The sequence below is a fragment of the Orycteropus afer genome, unplaced genomic scaffold, assembly GCF_000298275.1.
Source record: "Orycteropus afer afer isolate SDZICR_OR568_19922 unplaced genomic scaffold, OryAfe1.0 scaffold00026, whole genome shotgun sequence".
NCBI classification, from domain to species: Eukaryota; Metazoa; Chordata; class Mammalia; order Tubulidentata; family Orycteropodidae; genus Orycteropus; species Orycteropus afer.
The window spans coordinates 8,109,958-8,123,032 of NW_006921613.1; the positions used below are offsets into that span (position 1 = coordinate 8,109,958).

Sequence of the window (13,075 nt, forward strand, 5' to 3'; positions counted from 1 at the left end):
GTTGCATTGTGGTAAACTGTGGTCAATGACATGAGACAAAGTATATGTGAACTGCTGTATGGAAAGTGAATTTGCTCTGTAAATCTTCACCCAAATAAAATAAAGAATAATTGCCATAAAAACAATATTAGAAAAGATCTTTACAGTGTAACTTTAATTAAAGGGAAGGAAGGAAAGAAAATAGAAGTACACTGTTACTGCAAGTAAGATAAAATGTGTATATGAACAAAGCTGAAAAGAGATACACAAATATAAAAAGCACTTGAGAGTCATGTTTACTAACCACATTTTTAAAATAGTCTTTTATCTAATTTTGTGTTAGTAAAAATGAACAGTGCTAGAAATATTGGATGTTTTATTTCTTTCTTAATTAATATACTAAAATTCACTTTGGCGGGGGGGATGCACATAGCATCAGATTACCACCACTGCAGTCAGAATACGGGACCATTCTCTTCTCCCCACCCCTAACCCCTAGCAACAACAGATGATCTGTTCTCTATCCCAGTAATTTGTTCTTTTTACCCCATCCCGTCAGTTCTACCTTTTCCAAATGATTTTGTAAATGCAATCATACATAACCTTTTGAGTCTACCTTTAATTTAGCCTAAGGAGCTCTGGTGACGTAGTGGATAAAGCATTTGGTTACTAACCAGAAGGCCAGCATTTCAAACCTACCAGCTGCTCCACGGAAGGAATATGAGGCAATCTACTTCCCTAAAAATTTACAGCCTTGCAAACCCAGTAGGGGTTGGTATGACTTGGAATCAAGTCAATGGCAGTGGGTTTGGTTTTGATGTTTTTTTGTTAATTTAGCTTAATACATTTGAGATCCATTCACGTTGTTGCATATAGCCATAGTTTGATCCTTTTTATTTCTGAGTAGTATTTCATTGTATGGCTGTACCCACAGTTTGTTTATTCATTCACACATTGAAGGATATTTGGGTGGTTTCCTTTCTTCTACAGTTCTGAATAATGCTTCTAGAAATACTCATGTCAGATGCTTGTGTAAACATATGTATTTTAAGGTAAATACATAGGAGTAGAATTGCAGGTTGGTGTATGTTAGTTTTCTTATTGAACCAGGTACAAAAATGGCTATGTCCTTTTCCATCTCACTGGCATTGTTGTAAGAGTTCCAGTTGCTTTGTAGCTTCCCCAGGATTTGCTGTTGTCAGTTTTCTTCTGGTCTTTTCATTGTGGTTTTAATTTGCAATTCTGGAATAACTAATGGTGTTGACTCTTTACATGGACTTACTTGTCACTTATAGATGTTTCTTTAGGTATCTGTTCAAATCTTTTGTCCATTTGGAGTTGGGGGTTATTTTCTTTTTGAGTTTTGAGAGTTCTTAGATACAAGTCCTTTGTCTGATGGCTAATGTACAAATACTTTGTTCCACTTTGCAGCAGGTTGTTTTATACTCTTAATGGTTAAATTTGTAGAGCAAGTTTCTAATTTTGTTCAAGTCCATCCTATCAGTTTTATCTTTCTCTTTTTTTTTATTGTGATTTGAGTGAACGTTTACAGAGAAAATTCATCAATTTAATCCTTTATAGATTGTGCTTTTGGTACCATATCTGAGAACTCTTTGACTAATCCAAAGCTCATAAATATGTTTTCTTCTAAAAGCTTTATGGTCTTATGTTTTACATTTAGGTCTCTAATCCATTTTGGGTTAACTTTTGTTAAAACTTGTTATTTGGAATGGTATGAGTTATGTCAGTTTTTGTGAGGAGAGGCCTGTTGTTAGGTGCTATTCTCATGTACAGCAGAACGAAACATTGGCTAGTCCTGCATCATCCTCACAATTGTTGCTGTGATTGAGCCCATTCTTGTAGTTGCTGTGTCAGTCCATCTCAGTAATGGTCTTCCTCTTTGGCACTGACCCCCTACTTTACCAAGCATGATGTCCTTCTCTCAGGACTGGTCCCCCTGACAACATGTCCAGAGTACAAGAGGCAGAGTCTTGCCATCCTCACTTCTAAGGAGCATGCTCACTGTACTTCCTCCAAGAGAGGTTTGTTCATTCTTTTGTCAGTTCATGGCACATTCGGTGTTCACTGCCAACATCACAGTTCAAAAGCTTCACTTCTGCCAGCTTCGTTATTCATTGTCCAGCATTATATCCGTATGAGGCTATTGAAAATGATTATTAAAAGATTATCTTTCTTTATTGAATTGCCTTGTACTTTTGTCCAAATCAGGTTAACATGTTTATGGACCTATCTCTGGACTCTCAGTTCTTTTCTGTTAATCTGTGTGTCTGCCCATCAGTCCCTGGATAAGTGCTTACCCACTGACCAAAAAGTTAGCAGTTGGAACCTATCCAGAGGCACCTTGAAAAAGAAGAAAATACTCTCTGGACCACCAGAACAGAGCAGAATGCACTGCAGGCAAGTCAGTCCAACGCCAAGTGAACTTCTAGGACAGAGAAGAGCTGCCACATGGGATTTCCAAGACCGTAAATCTTTACGGAAGCAAACTGCCTCACCCTCTCCTGCAGAGCGGCTGGTGGGCACAAATAGCTGATCCTTTGGTTAGCAGCCAAGCACTTAACCCCTGTGCCACAGGGCTCCTGGGGACTAAAGAGATTTTCTCATAGTTTTAGGTCTTACCCAGATGCCACTGCCACAGAATGGTCTTACTGGGGTTTCTTGGGTCAGGGCCAGAAGAGTAGAAAGAGAAGCATTTAAAAAGGCATTTCCCTCACAGTCTCTAATCCAGAAGGGCCTCCCTTCCTCATCATCTAGTGTTAAAGTGAAGGTTTGTCTTGGAGTTTTATCTCTTTGTGCTTACTGTACCATTCTGGGATCAGGCCGTCTTCAAGTCTAAACTGGAGATACAGGAGGGAAAAGAACCAGAAAACTCACTGCCTATAGGTCATATAAGGAGCACTGGTGGCTAGTGGCTAAGGCATTTGCCTGCTAACCAGAAGGTTGGTGGTTCCAACCCACCAGCTACTCCACGGAAGGAAGATGGGGCAATCTATTGTAAAGATTTACAGCCTCGGAAACCCAGTGAGAATCACTGTGAGTCAGATGTGACTCAATGGCAGTGAGTTTATAGGTCATTGTTCAAGTTTTTATTTCCTTCCTCAATCTCTCTGCTATATACTTTTTAAATTGTGATTTGGGTGCAAATTTACAGAGCAAATTCATCTTCCATACAGCAAACAGTTCATACACATTTTGTTCCATGACATTGATTGTAATCCCCATAACATAACAACTTTCTTCTGCTTCCTCCCTGTGGTTACCTTTTCTCTGTGTCCTTCTTTCCTTTGCATTCATGCCCTCTAAGCTATCTGCTTATGCAAATACTGCCCTTCTGATTTTCCATGGTTGATTGTTCTAAGGAGTGTACCTGCCTGGTATAAATGTTTACCATACATGCCTGTCTGTTGTTCGGCTGGAAGCCATGGGAGTGAGTTCAGTTCCAGGCCTGAAGGGTGATAGCATCTGCTGTATATTTTGAGAAGTTTCAGATAGTTGCTTTATATAATCTGTGAAAGGTTTTTCACTTGTAATCACTGGGAGGGGGGAAATGTGCTTGGTCTATTTTAGCCATAACTAGAACCTACAGTTGGGAGCTCTGGTGGTGTAGTGCTTACGGCATTTGACTGCTAACCAGAAGGCTGACGGTTCAAACCCACCACATCCTCCTCAGAAGGAAGGTTGGGCAGAACCTACAGTGGTAAATTTAAATAGGCAGCTAATACACAATTTTTATTTGGTTTTGAATATAATGCAATTTTTATTAGCATATATATTTTTTGTCTTATCATTATAATCAGAATTTCACAGCTGGAAGGCACCTTAAAAGCAGTCCAACCCAGGGGCCCTCATTTTACAGGTGATACAATTGGCAGTGAGATGATTTGCCCCTGGTTACACTGCCATTAACAGCATAATCAGCATTTAAACTACAGTTGCATGTCTACTAGTTATTTGTACAGTACAGCTACAAATTATTTTATATTCCCTCAGGCCATATGTATAGACTCTTGCATTAAAAATATATTTTAAAAAATAGTTTATATAGTGGCGAATACATATTTGGACCATTGAATATAAAGTATCCCTCATGTTAAAATTTAACAACTAAAATTCTGAATATTTTATATGAAGATAAAAGTAAGGGTATATATGCATATGACAGTGGTTAGTTTACATAAATGTGCTATTACTGTATTACATTCATCAATTCTGCAGCTATTATCGTATGTCTAACTCTGTAAATGAATTAATTCTGTCCAGTATCTGTAAATACTATCAACATAGGATAGTACCACATTTATCTGAAGACTTCTTTCCTGAGCTCCTATTTTATATATTCATTTGCCACATTTGTACTTGAATACTTAAACCATCTTCAGAACTCTTGATTTATGTCTCCATCCTGTACATACAAAACTCTGCTTCCACATGTCATTTAGGTTACCCCAAACCTAAGAGCTATCCCTGATTATTCTTGTTCCTCACCATCTATAGTGAATTCATCAAATCCTGTCAACTCTTAAGTCTTAAATACCCTTCAGATTGATCTCTTTGCAGCTTCATTGCCACCATCTTGTTTTCTGCACTGCTGCCAAGCTCTGTTTAATTAGACTCCACATGATGATCAGTAGAGTCATTTAAAACAAAAGATTATTTGAAACCTTCCAGTGGCTTTCCATTGCAATATGTACATCTTCCTATTGCTTAAAAAACAAAAGTTGCCGTGGAGTCCTTTCCAACTCACAGTGACCCTGTTTGTGTCAGGGCACAGTTGTGCTCCATGGGCTTTTCAGTGATTTGCTTTGGAAGTAGAGCCCCCAGGTCTTCCTTCTGAGATGCCTTGGGATAGACTCAACCCTCCAATGTTTCAGCTAGAAGCCAAGCACTTAACCATTTGTGTCACCCAAGGCCCTAAAGTTTATATCCCCTAAATTAGGGAATGGCAAACTTTTTCTGTAAAAGAAGTCATAGGGTAATAGACTTTGTGGGCTGTATGGTATGTGTCACAGCTACTCAGCTCTACCATTGTAGTGCTGTAAACAGGCCTGTAAGCAAATGAGTGTAGCTGTGTTCCATTAAAACTATTTACAGGCAGCATGCTTTACATAGTTTGCTAACTCTTGGCCTTTAACTGCCGCTCTGAGTTCATTTTTCTGCTACTTTCCCTTCATTCAGTACATAAATGCGCCTCCTTGCCATTCTTAGAACATACCAATTCCACTTCCTTCTCTTAGTCTTCCCTCTACCTAGAATATTCTTCTAGAGCTTTAATAGGTCACTTTTCAGTATTCAGATATTCCCCTCAAATGCCACTTCTGCTTTTCTGCCGAGTCCTGTCTGAAAAAATCATCCATCATCATCTCCCAGTTTCTCATCAGACTCTGTTTCCATCAAAGCACTTGTTACCAGTACTCGAAATTCTTGTCATTTTTATATTTGCTTGTTTTTCTTCACCCATGAGAAAGAAAGTAAGTGCTGTGAACTCAAGGACTTTGTCTGCCTTGTTCATTGCTACATATCTCCACTTAAAATTGGTTACTGACTCCTGGTTGAGTGTATAATAATTATTTGTTGAATGAATGAATTTTATGTATATAAATTTTATGACTGCTGAATTTATAACTTAACCTGGTTAAAGAAAAATAGATCTTCATGTTTAGAGGAAAATTGACTTAGAAAATGTTCTTAATTTTCCACTTCTAAGCAGTACTAACCTTTTTCCTCCTTTTTGTTGGGGTGGTGAATGTAGATCTGAAGAGGAATGATTATACACCTGATAAAGTTATATTCCCTCAGGATGAGCCTTCAGATTTGACTCCGCAGCCTGGAAATTCTACCAAAGAATCAGAATCAGCTAATTCTGTTCGTCTGATGTTATAAGTTACTGAATCATTAGTTTTGCCTACGCCTCACAAAAATGTTACTGTGTCACTTTTCCTTCAGGAGGAATTGTTTTGTAATGTAGAAAAAATGGTGTATGCAAATTGAATTTGCTGACTCCAGCACAGTTAATAGGTCAGTATTATTTTGACCTAATTCAACTAGTCAGTGAGAAACTCGCTATAGGATATAGCTGGCAGCTGACAAATTTTAAAGGTAAAGGAAAATTAGTAATTTATAACTTTTTAAAGGGCTCTTTTTAGCAAAGGATTTCATTTGACTTTGTTCTGATGAGGGTGATGCCCTCTCTTATGTGGTGCAATACCATTAACCAAAGTTAGGTGTTAATGCAGATTTTATTTGGCAGCTGGTTTACTGCCATTCAGCCAGAGAAATGAAGTCATCCAACCTTTGGTTAAGTGGAAGTCATAGTTCTTCCTTGGGTGTGTTCGGTGGGACTCTTAGTGATGATGTCACTAGTTCCCAACTAGATGCTTATTGACCACTGGAAAGGACTTGTTACAATTATAGGTTCTAGGGATATGATAAGGAGCTGAAGACCATTTTTAAGAGGGGCTTTATTTATGAATCAGGGTTAAGCTCCGTATTTAAAGATAGAGCCAGTTTTGTGTTAAATAGAACCCAAATTGTGCAAAAGTATTCATTTTTTTTATGTTGTTTTATCAAGTCACTATCAAGTAGAAGAAGAAAACTGTGATAGACTGGTACATCCTACATACGTAAAAGGATAAACTTGCTGTTCAAAAGAAGTTACCTTGTGAGAAAAGCTAAAGTGCTTTTTCCTATCCATGTCTATATTGACAACCTGGAAGTTATATTTCCAAGATTTTATTGAGCAGTATATGAAATCAAAATGTAAACATGAACTCTTGAATTTATTTAAAACTATGTAGGAACATCTGAACATGAAAATTGTGGTACTTATTTAAGAAATTAATTGAGCTGGATTGTCATTAAGTGATGTTGGGAGATTGCAATGCAACTTTATGCCAATAAAATGTACCTTAACTGCCCCAGATATTATTGAATACTCATCAAAAACAACAAAAAGCTTTTCGTCTGACTAAAGTTTTATGCTTTGATTTTTTTTTTTTTTTTTCCTTTTTTCCTTTGTTTTCTAGGTACTAATTATTTTTATTTGGGAGGAAGCAGTGTAAAGCTTATTTGTATTCAGTAGTGTATCTCATAGATACAGACAAGGCAAGAAGAGAGAAGCTGTTTAAATAGTGTTTATATTGCTGGAGGAAGAGAGAAAAAGTGTATTAAAGACATTATACTATATACATTTTGTATATCAAATCTTTAAAAGAAATTAAAATAAATTTATTCTTGTTTACAGATGTATAGTGAGTTTGATCATTCTGAAAATTTGCCTTACATTTTCAGAGTATAAATTCTTTTTTTTAAAAATAACAAACTATCTGTATATGTGCTTTTTGATACCCTATTATATGATGATCTTGTTTCTTAACTGTGATCTTGGCTTCTTACTGTGCCTTTTTTTTCCCCCTTTCTGTTTCTTGTTATGCCAGAAAAGGGGAATGTGGGTCATCTGTTGATGTTTAATGTCATGTGAATTATTTTTTCAAGAGAATAATAACTAACATTTATTTAGTGCTTAATCTGGTCTAGGCATTATTCTAAGACTTTACTTATGCAAATGCATTTAATCCTCATAGCAATATTATGAAATGGGCATTATTACTATTATCCTGTTTCAGTATTGTTTAAAATAATAATATTTTTATCAAAAAAAGTTATTGAAAACTACTCCCCATAGGTAGTGACAGCAATTCAGACAGTGTGGTACTGGCATAATGATAGACATATATATCAGTGGAACAGAATTGAAATCCTCACATTTATGGTCCATTGATTTTCAACAAAGGTGTCAACATAATTCACTGGGGAAGAATAGTCTGTTTGATAAATAGTCTAGGATGACTGGATATCCACATGCAAGAGAAAAGTTGGATCCTTACACCATATACAAAAATTAACTGAAAATGGATCAGAGACCTAAATGTAAGAGCTAATATTACAAAACTGAAGAAAACATACAGGTAGATCTTTGTGACCTTTCATTAGCTAATGGTTTCTTACATAAAATACCAAAAGTACAAACAACTAGAGAAAAAATAGGTTCATTGAACTTCATCAAGATTAAACACTTTCGTGGTTCAAAGGACACCATGAAGGAGAAGATAGCCCACAGAATGGGAGAGATTTTGCACATCACACATCTGGTGGGAGATTTGTATTTGGAATATATAAAGAACTCTTAATAGCTCTACAATATTATTCAACATAAATCTGAGTAAACATTTCTCCAAAGCACATGGCCATTTAAAAATAGGAAGAATAGATGATCCTTCACATCATTAGCCATCAGGGAAGTGCAGATCTGAGCTACAATGAGATTCTGCTTCACACCCATTATGTAGAACCAGTTGTCCTCATTCAGTTCTGACAGGGTGATTGTGGTGAATTCACTGATTGCAGTGGATTACTTAATATGGCACTTTTAGCCATAGTCTTGTCACACCCACATAATGATTGGGTGGGATTACGCAATTAGGTGCTTGTGGCCCACCAAGGGAATTGGACAGCTTGCTAGTAACGCAAATAAGGTGCGTACAACCCTGCATGGACAGGACCAGGCAATTAAGGTGTATGCAACCCTAACAAGGAGATCCTGGTCAATTTTGTCATCCTACTAGGGTTAAAAGAGCCCATCCCAGAGCAGAGGGGACTTCACTAACACCAAGAAGAAGAGGGACCAGAATTTGGGGTCTGATTTGGTTATCTGGTGCTGCTCTGACAGGAAAATACCACACAAATGGGATGGCTTGAGCAAACAGTTTATTTACGATTTTGGAGGCCAGAAGTCTGAGTTAGAAGTACCAGGTTCTAGGGTTTGGGTGAAAGCTCCTCAGCCTTGGGCTTTAGCTCTGCCTCCTGCTCCTGGCCCACTGAAGCTAGAGGCTTTTCTTCACTCAGGCAGCTGCTGAGACTGACAAACCCAAGGTCGGCAAGTAAAAAGGCACAGTTCTGATATTACCAAACAACATGGCAGGCCAGTAATTCAAGTCCAGAAAAGGTCCCAAGATTGGCAGGGCATGGCAGGCTGCTGGACAATGACTTGGATACATGCAGGGTTTAAGCATGCCAAAAAGCTAGAGACCATTCCCAAAGTTTCTCCCTATATACAGGAAGCAGATCACATCCCTAAAGCAGCTACTCATGGAGTTGATTGCCATTCTCATCATGGGGAATAACTTTACCACCAGCTGCCCAGCCATGTTGACATACAACCTCAATTACCACAATTCCACCCCTTGTCAACTTGGCACCAGTACAAATCTCCTTCACTGGGTGACTCCTCTCCCCTAGTTCCTGAGTGGTGACCTCACCCCCTTGGCCTGGTGGGCCAGTTCCTCTACCTCTTGGGCATGGCAGCCCTGCCCCCTCACTGTTGGGCAGAGGCTAGGGCTCCATCCTACTGGCACACATCCCACACTCTGGAACCAACTTGGTGAAGGTCTGACTCTGAAACCTAGGGGGCCATGGTGGTTCCACCCACAAAGGCCATGGTCCTACCCTTGCAGCTGAGGCAGCTCTGCTGCCTGTTTCCTTAGTCTTTTCGCTTCTGCTGATTAATGCCAAAGGCAACCCACTCTGCAAGAAATCTTCCTGCCCCAAAATCACTCAGCTTTCTTGTTTCATGGGCCAGCCAACCTGCTACTCTTCTAATAATTCCCAAAGGCAACCCACTCCACCAGGAAGCTGCCTACCAATGGCATCCAGCTTTCTCTTCCATGGGCTGGTAAGCCTGTTGCTAATGCCAGTCTCTAGTCTCTGCTGCTACCATCTATCTGTGCAAGGATTTTGGGTCAAGGACGCACTCCACTCCTGTTTCCACATTTTAGGGATCTGTCAGCAGCACCTCACTCTCAGTACCATATTCTGTTTGGGTTACCTTGTGGCACTCTAACAGAAAATACCACAGGTGGAGTGGCTTGAACAAACAGGAGTTTATTCTCTTACAGTTTTTGAGGCTAGAAGTCTGAGTTCAAAGTGCCAGGCTCTAGGGGCTGGGTGAAAGCCCTTCAACTTTGGGCTTCAGCTCTGTCTCCTGCTCCTGGCCCACTGAAGCTGGAGGCTTTTCTTCACTCAGGCAGCTGCTGGCTGCTGAGGCTGACAAACCCAAGGTCAACAAGTAAAAAGGCACAGTTCCAATGTTACCAAGCAGCATAGCAGGCCACTAATTCAAGTCCAGAAAATGTTCCAAGATCAGCAGGGCATGGCAGGCTGCTGAACAACAACTTGCCTACATGCAGGGTTCAGGTGCACCACAAAGCTAGAGACCATTCCCAAAGCTTCTCCTTATATACAGGAAACAGATCACATCCCTAAAGTAGCTACCCAGCTACTCAAGGCAGATTCCACCACTGAGTTGATTGCCAGTCTCATCAAGAGGAATAACTACCACCAGCTGCCCAGCCCTTCCAAACCAGAGCCAGCCATGCTGACATATAACCTTAACTACCACAGGGTCCAGGAGCTCTGGTACATGGTGCCTAAGGCCCTTGACTGTTAATCAGAAGGCTCGCGGTTCAAGCCCACCAGCCACTCCTCGGAAGGCAGATGGGGCAATCTACTTCCGTAGTGATATGCCTCGGCAACCCAAGGAGGGGTCACTATGAGCCGACGGCACATAACAACAACAACCACAGGGTCCAGCACAAAGAGAGAACCTTCTAGATCCAGGAGATGATGAGAAGCCACAGCAGAGAATCAGGCAGCACTGGGGTAGCAGAGCTAGGACATGTGGCATGAGAAAGCATATTTGGCTTCCCACCCCAGAGGAAGGCAGCTGCAGGGAGTTTGCCAGCCACAGAACTAGAGACTTGAGCACCTTTGGGCAGGAGGCTTACTGGTGGAGTGGAGTGCCTCCAGGTACTTACTGGGAGAAAGCTAAAGAGCTTTGTAACACTTGCTTGTCTGATCAGGGCAGAGGCCAGGTGTGGCCAAAAGGCCTAGAAGCCGAGGACCCAGAGAAACTTTTGTGCAGGCACAGCTGAGAAGCTGTTCTGATTGAAGAACTGTATCCTGAGTCATTCCTGATCCTGGATTTTAACCTGTTACTTCCCTAATAAACTCCAGAATGGTAAGTATTCTCTGTGAGGTCTGTGTGGCCACTGCAGCAAATTATCAAACTCAGCAGAGAAGAAGAGCGTTTCATAGGAGGGATGGCTGATGTCAGAATTGATTAAAAAAAAAAAAAAAAAGATTGGAAGTTGTTTCAACTCTACCTCATAGGATTCGGCCTTAGGCTCATACTGATCTTGATCCCCGCCCCCCTTGTGATATTAGAAGAGCTCAGACATCTATGCTGCCATTTTCACAGTGACTTCATTCGTATCAGAGTAGAACTCTGCTCCATACGGTTTTCAGTGGCTGTATTTTTGGAAGTACATTGCCAGGGCTTGCTTTCAGAGTGCTTCTGGGTGAGGTGCACTTGAACCTTTCAGTTTTTAACAGTGAACCCATTACTCATTTGTACCACTCAGGGATTCCTTCACACCTACTAGGATGGCTATAATAGAAAAGACAATAACAAATGTTGACAAGGATGTGGCGAAATAGAACCCTCATATACTCCTAAAGGGAATGGAAAATAATATGGCTGCTTTGGAAAAGAGTTTTGCAAGTCTTCAAAATACTAAACAGTTACATTACCCAGTAATCTCATTTCTAGGTATTTACCCAAGAGGAAAACAAGTTTACAGGAAAAACTTGCACTGTACGTAATAGCCAAAAGGTGGAGACAACACAAATATCCATCTATATAGATAAATGGATAAATAAATGTGGTATGTACATATAATGGAATATTTTTAAATAAAAAAGAATGAAATAGTTGTACATATTACAACATCCTATGGGCTTTTCTATTCTGAAGCTACTGCACTTTGTAAAAGTATACACTGAAAAGCAAAAAAAAAAAGTGTTGGGCCAGACAGACCTGGACTCACATTTTTGCTGTCACTTATTCCACGTGTGACTTTGGCCAATTAAGCAACCCTTTCTGATAATACCTAACCTCATAGTATTATTATGAAAATGCAGTTATTGAGTACATGTTGTTGTTATGTGCCATCGAGTCGGACCTGACTCATAGCGACCCCTCCTTGGGTTTCCGAGGAGGTATCACTATGGAAATAGGTTGCCCAACCTTCCTTCTGAAGAGTGGCTGGTGGGTTTGAACCACCAGCCTTCTGGTTAGCAGTCAAGTGCCTTAGGCACTACGCTACCAGAGCTCCTATTGAGTACATAGAAATACTCAAATATTAGGTCCGCCCATGACGCTTTTCCTTGGAAGTCCCAGTGAAGAGAGGAGGACATGATGGCTAATAGAGAACATTCTGAAAGTGATGTTTCCTCTTCACAATGGAAATCATTATCTTTTGTAATTTATTTTTGTTTACAAATGTTCTTCCCCTAACCACCCCACCAGCAAAAAAAAAAAAAAAAAAAAAAACTGCCTTTGAGTCAATTCTGATGGATAGCAACCCTATGGGACAGAGTAAAACTGCCCTAAAGGATTTCCAAGGCTGTAAATCTTTAGAATTGCTGCTAGCAGGTTCAAACTGCCAACTTTTCAGCTGACTGACTGACTGACTCCCTACCATCCAGTTGAACCCGACTCATAGCGACTCCTCCTTGGGTTTCTGAGGCAGTATCACTACGGAAGTAGATTGCCCAACCTTTCTTCTGAGGAGTGGCTGGTGGGTTTGAACCACCAGCCTTCTGGTTAGCAGTCAAATATCTTAGGTACTATGCTACCAGAGCTCCCTTTTTGCTGGTATAATTAAATTACATATACATGCTTAAGAAATATTGCAGACATGTATAATGTGCATCAAAGTGCAAAAGTCTGTTCCACATTCATCTCTTTTAAGATTTTAAGGCACTTTTAAGTTATCCTCTGTTATGGACTAAAATGTGTTCTTCAAAAATAAGTGTTAAAAGTCCTGACCTCTATTCGTTTGTATGTAATCCTGTTTGGAAATAAGGTTGTCTTTGTTATGCTGATGAAGCCAGTGTGGTAGGATCTTTTATAAACCTAATCACTTAGAAATGAGAAAAAACAGCCTAACTACAGAGTCAA

The 13,075-nt window shown here is 39.8% G+C and overlaps 1 protein-coding gene across 1 annotated transcript in view; it reads left to right on the plus strand.

Annotated features, from left to right (window-relative positions):
- TRPM7 (transient receptor potential cation channel subfamily M member 7) overlaps positions 1-5,880 on the plus strand; it is a 158,274-nt gene extending 152,394 nt beyond the window's left edge. The window contains exon 41 of the mRNA XM_042783693.1: positions 5,750-5,880. Within this exon, the coding sequence (XP_042639627.1) occupies positions 5,750-5,880 (131 nt within the window). The remainder of the gene's footprint in view (positions 1-5,749) is intronic.
- Positions 5,881-13,075: the final 7,195 nt, after the last annotated feature.